Here is a 14,491-nt window from a genome sequence, read left to right on the forward strand (position 1 = left end):
CATTACAATAAATTTGTAACCTATACATCGCCCTCTGCTCATAAATTAATCAAGGATATCAATGGTGATATCACCTAAAACATAGATCATGGTTTAAAACAATGGTGATATCACCTAAAACATAGATCATGGTTTAAAGGGATTATCCGAGCCACACAGGAGTCCGTTTCTCTTCTTTAGGGATAGGACGCTGATCAAGAATCTGGCAACCATGAGTGATCTTAGGGGGTCATCATCAATTAGTAGATATCTCAGTTTGGCTTCAATTGTATCATCGGCAATTCCCTTAAGATATTGAGCAAGAAACTTGCTCCTGGCCGGTAAGTGAAAAGGACAGTCAAAAATTATGTGATGCAACGATTCCGGTGCCCCACAATTACAATCACATAAGAGCGATATCTGTCCATTGGAGAATCTATTTCTCAGCACGTTCGATGGGAAGGTGTTGAATCTTGCCTTTACAAAGGCATATCTATGAGCTGAGGAAGTTAAAGAATTCAAATAGTTTGGGAGCCTTAAGAGGGGTAATAAACCAAGATTTAGAGGTGAGCAGGTACCATTGCCCAAGACCATTTTCTGCTGCAAGTCCATCTCCTCTAGTTTACAGGTTACTGTTCTTTTAGCTGGGACTATGTCCTGCTCTAGTAATTTGGATGGGGAGATTCCCATTGCCGTAATTTTCAGCTGTAAATTTTTTACCCATGGGCTCTGGAAATCATCTCTCCACATACATTGTATCAAGTACGATGAAAGTATTGTGTATTGTTTCAGCAGCTATATTTGCTGCATGATTCTGCTTTGGAATTCAGTCAGTGGATACAAGATTGAGATTGACTTAATGGTTACTGAAACTAACCTTGATCCAGAGATGGAAAACTTTGGTTTAGTGAAGCGGCTTTCCTTAGCCACCTGTCCCTGGGGTGGGCTCTGCTACTGTGTTCGCTTTGTCTTCCCCTCTATCCACAAGAGTGGAAAGAGGATGAATAACTTCACATTACCAGGAGAAGAGATCGTCCTGGCCTCCTCCACTCAGCATGAAACACACCCGTTTGTATCCTGCTGTGTGCTTTAAATGTCTCCAACACAAAACACACTTTTTTAGCCCCTCCTGCATTTGCCCCATTAGTGATAAGGCTCCATCTGCAAAACCTGCTGCTTTGTGTATGTGCAGTCACCAAGACCTAATTCTCGCTGAGGCTGCGCCATTTTAGAGTACAGGGCAGGGCTTTCGTGATGACTGAATATTCTGCTGTACAAAAAACAAGCAGCAGACAGGCATCTCTTTGAGAGACCAGTTTCAGAGCCTGCATTAAAAGTCTTTGGTTAGTTGCTATCTGCCTGACTTCAGGGGCAGGGTGGCTGGAGAAGACAGCCTGGTGTCATAATATGGGAGAAAGGTGATCCTTCACTCATCCAGGTCACAAACCATTAGTGATTTATGAACACAATCTTTTGCATTATGCCTGAGAAAATACTGGCAATCAGTGTAGTTGTTCGCCTTTTTCACCAGCCAGGTTTTACTGATGGGGATTGGGTGGTAAACAGCTGTTTTGTCTATACTGTCAGTGATTATTAACCTACAGGAAGTAGTAATATGCTAAGATTTTTGCCTTAGAAAGAGGCATTTCCTTTTCATCTACCAATGCCTGAAGCACATTTGGTAGGAATGCGGAAGAGGGTCTTCTCAGTGGCTGCTCCAAACTCTGGAACCCCTTGCCCAGAGAAGCCTGGCTAGCTCCTTCTCTGATAATGTTCTGCTGACAACAGATGGGCATTTTTATTTAAACAGAGTGCAGGCCTCTTAACTGGTTTCGATTTTTACTGGTGCCCTGCAAGCTTTGTTTATTATTATTATTATTATTATTATTATTATTATTATTATTATTATTATTATTATTACCTTCTATACCACCCTTCACTCGAGGATTGCCAGGCAGTTTACAATATAAAAATACAAAAATGCATAACATAGTAATGAACAGAAAAAACAGTGCCCCCCCCCAATATATGCCCTCCCAATGTCTGAGTGGGTATCCAAATGAAGTTGGTGTTTATATGAAGTATGTTCAATTCCAGCAAGGGCATTAAGGTCTTCATAATAGATGTTGAACATTTATCCTTCCATGCCTGGAGCGGAGGGTGTGTGTGATCCTACACATGTGCATAAATGATCATTAGGATGCTATTTATGTGGCTTCCCAAAGCCTGCACACTGCATGGGCATGCAAGGATTGACATATGTACAGGGTCATCACACACAATGCTCTTTAAGCCAGCAATGCTTCTAATTCCAGTTTCTACCATGAGGAGCCTTCTGTATAGGATGTGATGTGTGAATTGGCCTTAAGGTCTGGTTTTCTTTTAAACATTCAGCCACCTATGAGAGTGTTTCCTTACTGATTTATTGTATTGTGTCTGTATTGTGGTTGGCCACCTTGAATGTTATCTGGTGGAAAGTTGGGATAGAGATTTAATATATACACAAATGTGGACATTTGGACTGGGTGACTTTAGGGTTCCTTTAGGCCCTAAGATTAATGCGCTGTCTCCTTTAATATGCTCAGACGGTGATTATCTAGTAACCCAGATTTGTGTGCATTAAGACCTCTAAGCTTCTCAGCCGCAGATTAGTATCTTCATTTCTCCCTACTCATTTACATCAGCTCTGCTTTGGTTTGCCCTGCTCAGCAGTTATCTTCCTTAAGAATCATGGATGCAAAGCATTCCTAAAGTGTGGCTTTCCCCCTTGTCTAAGTTACCTTGAAGCATTATCATGCAGCAGCTTCCTCCATTGTACATGGTGTTCTGAGCCTTCTTCGGCAATGATATAACACTTTGCCTCTTTGCTCTAAGATTTAATTCCACTTAAGATTCAGCAACGTGGAATCTCATATTTTGTTTTTCCTTTGAATTTATTACTGTGAGCCTTTGAGATCAGGCCCTCTCACTACTGAATGTGTAAGCCTTCCTGCATGGACAAATTATCTTCCATGACTTGGATAAAATTTGCACTACCATTAAGTCTCTGTTAACTCTTTCCAACCTGGAGCTACCTGCATTTCAGTACTGGAGAATGTGGAAGAATGTGAAAGTGGATGGGTCCCTCAGGTTTCTGCCAGACCTTCTCACCTATGCAGCTGTTTGTTTAGATTTGGCTCTTGCTAGCCTGGAATTGGATTTGCAAGTTAATGAGGCAGTTGTTTAAAAAGATAACTATCTGATACAGGAGTAACCTGATGCTTGCCAATGCTTGTACAACAAATACTAGTTAAAGCCTTGTATAACAAAGCTGAATCAGTTCATGGCCAATGTCATTCTCAATCAACTTCTTTTCCCATTGTTGTGTGCCACAGCCTACATTTAGCACAGCGTCTCCTTGTGGATCTAGTGTCGAATTTGCCCACACATTAATCTCCAAATCTGCAAGTAGTTAACTCACCCATATCACACCCTTTCCCCAATAGAGATTTACAGTGCAATGTATGCACATCTATTCATGTCTACTCAGAAATGAGCCCTATTGAGATCAACAAGGCTTACTCCTAGTTAAACTTGGTATAAGATTGCAGCCTTAGTCTCTAATGATGCAGAATCCATTAATCTCTTGAAAAATAATGTGTGTGTGTGTGTGTGCGCGCGCACGCATGTGTGTGTTTATGCATGCAAATATCCTGATTCAGAGTACAAGTAAAAGAGCTACGGTATAATTGTGCAATGTTGGTAGATGGTTGTTATCACCTGCAGTTGCTCACTACGTTCTGCTTTTTGATTTGCAGTGCCTTCTCCTAGTGCCTTGATGATAGACAATCCTACGTCATTTGGAAATGCAAAGGAAGTTGTAGCAATTAAAGACTACTGCCCCAACAATTTCACCACCTTGAAGTTCTCCAAGGGTGACCACCTTTATGTCTTAGATACCTCAGGAGGTGAGTGGTGGTATGCTCACAACACCACAGAGATGGGCTACATCCCCTCCTCCTACGTTCAGCCTGTAAACTACCGGAACTCTTCATTGACGGACAGTGGAATGATAGACCATCTGCTAGAAAGCTCCGATGAGGGAGCCAAGGAGCTTGACCTGCTTGGAGACTGGACAGATTTAAACCTGAGCTTAGCCAAAAACAACCCTTTTATGAATAACATGCAGACTAACCCTTTTCTGAATGGGAATTTGCAGATAATGCCTGATAGGAACAAGGATTGCTCCCACCAAACCACTGTGGATTTGTTGCTGTTTGACACAGGGGTGCCCACCTTTACAGGGTCAAGTTCTGCAACTGACAGCAGCCTAGGTAACCATCTTGATGAGGGTCCATCAATGAATGGATTTGAGTTTGAGCAGCCAAGCAGGCGGGACAATCCTTTTTTCAGAAGCAAGCGCTCCTACAGTTTATCAGAGCTCTCCGTACTCCAGGCAAAGTCAGAAAACCCAGAATCCTCGGGCTTCTTCACAGGGTTGAAATCTCCTACCCCGGAGGAATTCCAGAGCAGAGAAGACTTCAGAGCTGCATGGCTGAACCATCGAAAATTAGCAAGGTCTTGCCACGACCTGGATTTGCTGGGCCAGAACCCTGGTTGGGGTCAGACGCAACCTGTGGAGACCAACATCGTTTGCAAGCTGGATAGTTCTGGGGGAGCAGTTCAGCTTCCAGATACAAATATTAACATGCGTCTTCCTGAAGGGCATGTGGGTGCTGGCGACACACAACAAATCTCCATGAAGGCTCTTTTGGATCCTCCTCTTGAGCTCAACAGTGACAAATGCAGCACCATCAGCCCTGTACTAGAGATTAAGCTGAGCAACATGGAAACCAGAACCCCCATCCTGCTGGAGATGAAAATTTCAGCGGAAGTGAAGAATGACCCAGTGAGCAAGAGTTTGGTGGGAGTGCAGTGCCTGCGCAGCGACATGAAGGACGGTCCATACACACCGGTGCGACTTGGCTGTTGCTATGGAGACACCATCCAGGTTCAGCTGGAAAACCTGGAGCCATGCATGTACATAGCCATTGTGGCCCAGGGACAGAACATTCTATATCCTTACACTGTCTGGGATTACATTAGTAAAAAAATCACAGTTGGAGTCTATGGGCCAAAGCACATACACCCTTCTTTTAAAACTGTGGTGGCCATCTTTGGACATGATTGTGCCCCCAAGACTCTGTTGGTGAATGAAGTCACACGTCATGCACATTGTACATCGGCAGTGGCGCTGCAGTTGTGGGGGAAGCACCAGTTCACCTTAGCGAGGCCGCAAGACCTAAAGCTGTGCATGTTTTCAAACATGACTAACTATGAGGTAAGAGCCAGCGAGCAGGCAAAAATCGTGAGGGGCTTCCAGATGAAACTGGGCAAAGTCAGCCGCCTCATATTCCCCATCATGTCACACGATCCCAATGAACTGTATGACTTCACTCTGAGAATACAAGTCAAGGATGCTAAGGATGCCATATTGACTCAGTTCTGTGTCCAAACACCACAGCCTCCTCCCAAAAGTGCTATCAGGTCAACTGGGCAGCGAAGGTTCCTGAAAAAAAATGAAGTGGGGAAAATAATCCTGTCTCCTCTTGCAACCACCAGCAAATACCCTGTCTTCCAGGATCGGATAGTGGCAAGCTTAAAATATGGGAAACTACTGAAAACTGTAGTGCGGCAAAACAAAAACCATTATCTCTTGGAATATAAGAAAGGGGATGCCATAGCCTTGCTAAGTGAGGAGAAAATCAAGTTGAAAGGTCAACTTTGGACAAAGGAATGGTACATTGGTTATTATCAGGGTAAAATTGGCCTTGTCCATACCAAAAATGTTTTAGTTGTTGGGAAAGCCAAGCCGAATTATTTCTCTGGGCCCGAGCTCACCACGAGTATGTTGCTGGAGCAAATCCTGCGGCCTTGTAAGTTTCTCACCTATATCTATGCTTCAGTAAGGACTTTGCTCATGGAAAACATTAGCAGCTGGCGTGCGTTTGCAGATGCTCTGGGATACAGCAACTTGCCACTTGTTTTCTTCTGTCGAGCAGAGCTGGACAGTGAGCCAGAATGTGTGGCTTCTGTGCTGGAGAAACTGAAAGAAGACTGTAATAATTCCGACAGTAAGGATAGGAAATCTTTCCAGAAGGAACTGATGTCAGTAAGTATTCTGGTTATTGGAAGTATTAAATCAGGAATGGTCACCTGGTTTCCAGCATTCTGTTGTGTTAAGAGCTCCCCTGAACAGGCTGCGGGAAAAATAACTAAGGCTGTGAAAGCTGCTGCTTGTTTCTAGCCCAATTGAGCACCAAAACCAGCTCCTCTTCACTGCTGCCATATATTTAAGTACCACCCAGGTGCTTCTCAAGAAACCAGGGTGCCTGAGGTAATGGCTGAGCATCCCCTTGTACATTACACCTATTGATAGCACAATCCAAACAATGTTATTATGATGAATTCAACAGAACTTACTTCCAGGTAAATAAGTTTAGGATTGCAGCCTTGACTGTGTTAGGCTGCAGACCTAAACTTGGAAGTAGCTACCATTAAGATAAAGGGGGCTTACTTAGGAGTAATCATGATTAGGCTTGGGCTGCTATCCATTCTGTTTTCAATGACTGAAGTGCAAATACATGGCATTGTACAATGTGCATTTCCTTGCCATTTTTATAAACGTATCTCAGGTGATTAAATCAAGAGACAATCACAGAAAAATCTTTGACTGGATCCCTTTCCCAGCTCAGAGGTGCATTTTTAGATTAAGTAACCACAGGTAAATTTCATCTTTGGGTTGTATCCCCCTCCGAAATTGCTCATTAAAACTTTGATTCAGTGAGCAAGGAAGTGCACTGCAACTGACAAATTGAAAGCCAGGTCTCTCGGGATTTGGGCCTTCTTAATAAAAGTGCTACTTTTTTCATTAAGTAAAAATGACCTTCCAGAAATCCATCTTGTGGAACCAGCTATATAATTATTGTACTTCTCAAGAGTATAGAAAACTTTGTGTGCTCAGGGAAGTGTTACACAGTAGTTACCCTCATTTAAAGCTGCAATCAAGCTGCCCCCTTTTTAAAAAAGAATGTTTAAAGGAAACTGAATTGAACACCCAGCGTCTAAAACCATGATGCACAACACATGTCATATACACAATACATGTTGATTGGTTTAATTCCTACAAGAATTCTACCTTAATGATGAAAGCTCTTTTAGAAGATGCTATAAAGTGATGGTTGCCTGAAGGGGAATCCTTCGGTTAAGCTGCTGTGATACAGAATGATGAGGAAGGAAGGAAGTGGGCGTTCAGTAAGGAGTGTGAGCAAGGGACAGGACAGGAGGGAGCCGGCTCTGCTTTGCCAGTGGGAGTAGCGCAAAAGTTTGCAAAGGCATGATGGTTGTGTAGCACCATCAACGCAAATGAATTATCAGATTACCTGGATATTCTCCTTGATTTGGCAGGATGTTAAGAAGTGTACAAATAGGGGTTGTAAACTGGAAGATACAGTGGTACCTCAGGTTAAGTACTTAATTCATTCCGGAGGTCTGTTCTTAACCTGAAACTGTTCTTAACCTGAAGCACCACTTTAGCTAATGGGGCCTCCTGCTGCCACTGCACTGCTGCCACACGATTTCTGTTCTCATCCTGAAGCAAAGTTCTTAACCCAAGGTACTATTTCTGGGTTAGTGGAGTCTGTAACCTGAAGCGTATGTAACCCGAGGTACCACTGTACTACTTATGCCTGCTGGGAAATCAACTGTTGGAGTTCATGGGGGAGGAAATGCTCTAGAAAGTCAGAGGATGAGTCGGTTGCCCATGGGCTATAGGCCTGTGAAGCAGAGCAAGAGCAGGGCAAACTCTTTCAATGGAGTTAGGGGACCCCCCCCGAAATAGGGCTCATTTCAGGCTTGGTTTTGGAGTTTGGGGGAACATGTAGGAGGCAGCAGGTCTGCCTTAATAAGATTAACTTCCAGCTCCCATCATTTCATACTGAGACATAAGTGTGTGGTGCCCTGACTCAGCTTTTAATGGCTTGGGGGAAAATACTTAGCGGGGAGAGAATCCACTTTGTTTAAGAATTGAGGGCCCTTGCAATGGTCCTACCATGCCTAATATGTCCATACCAAAAAAAAAGTTCCTTGGTGCAGAAACTTGCTATCACTCCACTACCTATAAGCTACTTAATATCCAATCAGCTATTTGGAAATGAAAGTTTGCCCACTTTTGAGGCATTATCAAAATATTGAAGAGTACATACATTTGAATTACATTCTTCCGGCACTTCTTTTGAAGTGTGACGTTTGAATTTAAAGTATTCTTCTATGGTATGCTGCCTGCTGCTTTGGTATAAAGCAGGAACTTCAGTAAATGCTAAGGAAGAGCATTGTTACTACTGTGAAGTAATAGCCAAGTGCCAGGTAAGTGGTCACTTTAGAGCACAGCCTCTTTCCCCCCAGAAATTGAAATAGTACAATTAGGAGGAATTAAAACTCCTGTTGTCAAATTTGCTAATCCCAGCAGGAGTGTAGTAATCACTTTTAAGAGCATGTGGGCTATAATGTAATTAATGCACATTATTGAAGGCCAGACCACGGGGATTCTCCTGTCTATGCTGCATATCCTAATGCACACGCTAGTTTTGCAGTGCCTTTGCACACACGTAATTAAAATAGGATATTTACATTTAATTTAATGGAATAGCAAGGTCCTAGAATAGAATATCAGAATTGTAGAGTTGAAAGTGACTCCGAGGGTCGTCTAGTCCAACCCCCGGAATGCAGGTGTCAGAGCTGCCCAAGGTCCCAGCTCACAGAGGACCAACGCCAGGTCGTCGTTATATACAAAAGTCTTTATTGAAGTTCAGTTTCCATTCCAAAGCCGTAGCGCGCAGCTCTACGTCTTAAACCCTAGACCGCCGAAGTTCCGTCTGAATCTCCTCCCCCCTGACACCAGTTTAAGATTCTAGCCCTGCTCCACCTCTTCCTCTGCTCTCTTCTCCTCTGGGTCCTCCTGTCCGCTGGGGCATTCCCCTTTCTGGACTCTTCTGACGCTGAGTCCCCTGACTCCTCCCCCTGCCTCCGGCGGGCTTTAGGACCCGGTTCCCAATCCTCGTTCTCTGCTGCCCTGCGCGCCTGTACTTTTGAACTTGGCTCTCGCGCCAACCCAGTGACCTTCCTCCTGACCGTTACACTGCTTCTGTCACTGCTTCCCTCTTCCGGGATGCTAGCTGGACCTGACCTCCCCTCCATTGCCTGACCATCTGGAGCAGAAGAAAACAAGCTTGCTCCGTCTTCCATGTGACAGCCATTTGAAGATGGCTATCATATCTGTTTGACAGTGGAACAGACTCCCTCAAGTGTTATGAGGTTTTTGAGCAGAGGTTGGATACCATCTGTCATGGATGTTTAGTTGAGATTCTTGCATTGCAGGAGATGGACTAGACGATGCTTGGGGCTTTCCAACTCTACGATTCTATGATTCTATCTTCTCTCAGTCTCCTGTTTTCCAGGCTAAACACACTCAACTCCCTCAGCTGTTCCTCATAAGGCTAACATCTTGGACAAATTAGTTACACACTTCTATTTTGCTTGGCTTAAGAACTAAACATTACCTGAACGTACTCCTGTTTGGAGTATCTATATACGGTAACCAGACAGAGAGGGGAATATAAATATAAAATGGTAGTGGTTTTTCTCTATCTTCTGATCTCCTACAGAAATGGCCTGATGCTCCAGTGAGGTTGGGTGTCCATGGCTAACTTGACTTGTTCTGCATTCCTTCAGGCCTTGCTGAAAATGGACTGCCAGGGCTTGGTTGTGAGGCTAATTCAGGATTTTGTGCTTCTGACTACGGCTGTGGAAGTGGCCCAGCGCTGGAGAGAGCTTGCTGAGAAACTTGCCAAGGTCTCCAAGCAACAGATGGATGCTTATGAAGCCCCCCATCGAGACAAGAACGGAGCTGTAGATAGTGAGGTAAGAAAGCTTTCATGTAATACATTCTGAGTTTTGCTGGATGGTTCACTCGGCACTATAGGTTGGAAAAACAGTTTGCTATTATGTCCAGCTTCCTTTTTGATCTTGAATGATGACAAAAGAGCACAGCAATTTGTTGCATGTTTGCTGTGGTAAAAAAAGTGGCCACACAGGAAGAAATGCATTCTGCCTTGAGTGTTATTCCTCTTCCATGGTCTTGCAATTGTTGTATTTATCGCAAAAAGGTATCAAAGTGAAATGGCTCGCCCTTCCTGATACTTGCAATCTGAATGCTGGCCACCCTCTGATTTAATCTGTTTTCCATGTTCACATTTAGCTGGAGTGGTTCAACAGAGCAGGGAAATTTGGCGCAGACAGCACGGGTGTTTCTTTCCGTCCAGCTAACTATTGCCTCTATTTGTAATGTTGAAAGAGTTATTGAAAACCCTTCAGTACTTACAATAATACCAAGCCATTTGTCAGCTGAAAATTTGAGTTAGACCCAAATTTGCAGCACACTAAGCATCTAATTTGACAGCAGTATTTCTGGACTTAGTGTGCTGTGACTGAGACCTTTTCCTTATTCTGTCCTCTAGCGTTTGGTTTTGCGGGAAACCCTTTAATAAAAAGAAATGTAGCTTAGCCTGCTCAGTATTTCTCATAAATTTGTTCTGATATGGTTTATTCTAGGACTGAAATTCCTGCCTTTCTTTTGGTCTAGTTCTCATTGAAGTCGCAGCTGGTGTCAAGGCTGTGACACTTCGGCCTGTATGTGTTGATTCACATGGATGAATATCTTAGGTATATATTTCAGGATTTTTATCCCACGTGTGGTCCAGTTATAAGAATGAGACAGCCCTTGCTCTTGAGACTGCAGAGACGGTGTACCCAAGATGGTTTGGTTTGGCTGACATAAATCCTAACGGCAGATCGGTCTTGTATACTTTGTTAATGCTGGTTTCTTGTCTTTGGCAGGCAATGTGGAAACCAGCATATGACTTTATGCTCACATGGAGCAATCAGATGGGAGACAGTTACCGCGATGTGACACAAGAGCTGCACATTGGCCTTGACAAGATGAAAAATCCCATCACAAAACGCTGGAAGCATCTCACTGGAACACTAATTTTAGTCAACTCCCTGGAGATTTTGAGGGCATCTGCCTTCAGCCCACAAGACCATGATGATTATGCTATATGAAGGGGAGCCCTAACTTCTCGATGCTTCTTATTTCTATGTTTTTAACTAAAACACAGTGGGAAGACACTTCTGCAAAGCCAAAGTTTTGAGCAATAGTTTCTGTGCTCAGACTGCAAACTTCTTACTGTTGCCTCTCCCTGGTGCAGAAGACACTCAAGACTCGTGTTTTCTATGCTCTGTGGTTGACAGCTTTTCTTAATTTGTAACGTTTAAAATGGAACTTTTTTAGGCATTTGCAGATATCAGCCTTGAAAGTTGAAATTACTTTGGAGAGCTACCATTTCTGTGTAACATGAAACACATTTTTGCCCCCTTTAAAACTATCATCCCTCAATGAGTCGTTGATATGCATTAAAGTGAAGCACAGTCAGGCATCTTTTAAGCATTTGCAATTTCTAATGTGCCGCTCTGAAAACAGTTTATACATTAGTGTGCTAACACGCCCCCCCATCCAATGATCCTCTCGGTCTTATAACGACTCTCCATGGTTCACTTTTATGTACACCTTTTTGTAAGGAAGAAAAAGCACACTTCCTCCCCCACTCCCACTGAAGTGATTTTGTTACCTAAAATTTAGGACTATGTGCTAGTGCCCAAGCTGCTTCAGATCCATGATTAGAAATAACTAGAAACAATTTCAGATTATAGGACTGATGCATCCCCTTTCACATTTTAGAAAATTGTAATGGATACCATTTATGGTCAAATAGCATTTCACAGGTTCATGCACTAATACTAGTGTAATGACCATCTCTGCTGGCAGGTGACTGTCACCAGAAGTTTACATTGTATTATTTTAAATGCAGAAACAAGTATTCGATAGTGGTTCTTAAGTGTGCCATTGATTAAGCTGAAGTTTTAGGATTAGTTCTTTCGAGGGTCATTGCCCTGTGTTGAGGCTGCACCACTTGAAATTCACATGACTGAATGTGTCCACACATTCTCTGGATGCAGAAAACTGGCTCCTCAAAGGGAAGCCTATAGTCCGTTCCCCCTCCCCATAACACATAGCGCAGCCGTCTGCAACCTCCAAAGGTTCTTGAGCTCCATCCGCCTTAGTGCGCATAGGGATGATGGCAGTATAGCCTCAAACATCTGGAGGACCACAAGTTGTGAAGAGCATACTTACCATGTGAGGCCCTGCATGCAGTCTGAAGTATTTTCAGCCTAGACACATATTCCACCTTAAGTAAGAACTAGACCTACCTCTGATCAGGTGCCTAGTTGGTCACTCAGAAATGCTTGACTTGACAGCACTCTCTCATTGTGTTCCCAAGGGTATTCTGTTCATTTATTAGCCCTTAGGTCCCTCGGATTCACCTTATGTGCTGTATGAGCATTCAAGAGCTGAAATGACACCACCTCTGTGATGTCATGTACCATATAAAGCTATAGAAAGAAGTCTAGTTGTACAACTTTCAAATGAAGGTTTTGTGAAGCCCTTTAAGTCTACCTCTTGATTCCGAAATACTTCATGTGGGAAGTGTTTTCATTTTTTCTAGTGTGTGAATTGGTTTTTTGCACAAGAGATTTTCATAACACATTTACTAAATTTCCCAAGGCACTGTTCAAATGTTGAATATTAAAGGGAACGTGATTACTATTAGTAATGTTTTAAACCTGTTTTCCCATTTTAGAAACATGTCACAGCTTTGTTCTTTGGAACAAGCTGACCTTTTAAGCAACTTGGGTTATACAACACAACTTTCCTATCAACAGTTCCAGAATTTGAAGAAAGCATGATCCAAGCTTGTTGGAAAGGTGTTCCTATTGTTTGCGTACATGTTTAATTAGTGAGGAAAGTGCTTGTCATTTATTTGCTTTCTTAGCCGGCTCCTTTTAAATGGCCTCCCTACGTACTTTCCTACTCTGTCTAATGAAAAGCACCTTAAACTTGGGGTTTTGTTGCAAGAGATTGAAGCAGATTCCTATGCAAGTGTTCACATCACATGTTTGAAGTTGGTTAGGCTAGTGGTTTTATCCCGTGCTCATGGAAGTCATTTTTCCAAAGCATGCCTGTTTTTCTCTCTTGACAAAACCAAAATCTGCACATGATCCTGAGTAGCATGTTTGAGTGTAGGGAAGGAAAAACAGCCCCCCCTTGTATTGTAGCCCATACAAAAATATGATGCAAGATGGCAAGCCAGAGCATTAAGAGTAAAATATTTTTAATTGGGCTGGGGGTGGGGCTTCTCTTTCATTGTGATATTTTTCAGAAATAAAACAAGTCCGTGGAATGGTTAGTCTCTCTCTAGATACACGGAAACCTGAGGGGAATATATTGCACATGATAGTCTAGGCTCCCCACAGATGGATGGGGATGTGAGAATGCAGGCCCCCTCCTGTGTATAAATGTTCTCACTGTATGTGCGCAATCACTGAGCGAATGATAATGTGTTCAAGGTAGCCTTATTCTGCACCTGTTTCACCCGTGAAACTTGGTTACTGTGATTGTGGACTCTACAGATTCAGTCACAGAGTTAGTTTGTACTTCTGTGTCTTGTAAGAGCAGAATCGAGCCACAGCAATGAGATTTTAATCAATTTTAACAGTGGGAGTTTAAAGCTGGCTATTGGGGGAGATTTCATTTCCATAAATTGGATGAAATATTCCATGAGATTTTTTTTTTTTGGGGGGGGGGAGGCAGGGAAATGGTCTGGTTTGCCTTTTTCTGCCATTTTTATCAAACTACCTCAGGTCTTACACACTTTTTCATGTTTTGACTTAAAGTCTAAAAGCTCCCCTGGATGATTACTACACACCACCAACACCTACACTATGGAGAACTATCAAATCACAACAGCAGCTTTTCTAGATTAGTTTGATGCAATTGCTGCATGACTGATTTTCTGTTTTGACTAAAAAAAAAAAGGTCAGGTCCTAGCACATAGTTGGAGTGGTTTGTATGTTCAGCCAAATGCCTTTCACTCAAAGTATGTCCTTACATTGTAAGCTTGCTTTGGATTTTACATTAATACACTGTACAAGTAGTTTGTTGTACATTTTTTTAAATAAAAAAAAAACTTGTCAAAACTACAATTAAAGCAGATATTTGAACACTGCTTTGTTTCAGTGTGATTCATTTTGGGAGAGCTTGACTCAGACTTTTGTGTGTTTGTGCTTTGAAGCAATGACCACTCTGCATATTCTCATTGAACTTTCACATCAGATGTAGATTTTAGTCATTATGAAGGCTGGAATAAAAACTATTGCAGAGACCCTTTCTGGGGTGGTGTCAGGTTCTCACCAGAACTGAATGGGCTCAGATGTTCCAATTCCCACCTGAAAGCTTTCTTCCCATAGCATCAAGAAATATACACAAGAAGTATGACTTAAATCAATAGGAACAAACATT

General features: G+C 42.7%; 1 protein-coding gene across 2 annotated transcripts in view; it reads left to right on the forward strand.

Annotated features, from left to right (window-relative positions):
* Positions 1-14,198, forward strand: part of SH3BP4 (SH3 domain binding protein 4) — a 38,797-nt gene extending 24,599 nt beyond the window's left edge. For both annotated transcript variants that reach the window (XM_079977162.1, XM_079977163.1), the window contains exons 3-5: positions 3,777-6,130; positions 9,748-9,936; positions 10,912-14,198. In XM_079977162.1, the coding sequence (XP_079833288.1) occupies positions 3,777-6,130; positions 9,748-9,936; positions 10,912-11,136 (2,768 nt within the window). In that variant the 3' untranslated portion in view covers positions 11,137-14,198. The remainder of the gene's footprint in view (positions 1-3,776; positions 6,131-9,747; positions 9,937-10,911) is intronic.
* The last annotated feature ends 293 nt before the right edge of the window (positions 14,199-14,491 follow it).

This window comes from Podarcis cretensis, assembly GCF_951804945.1.
Source record: "Podarcis cretensis genome assembly, chromosome: 1".
NCBI classification, from domain to species: domain Eukaryota; kingdom Metazoa; phylum Chordata; class Lepidosauria; order Squamata; family Lacertidae; genus Podarcis; species Podarcis cretensis.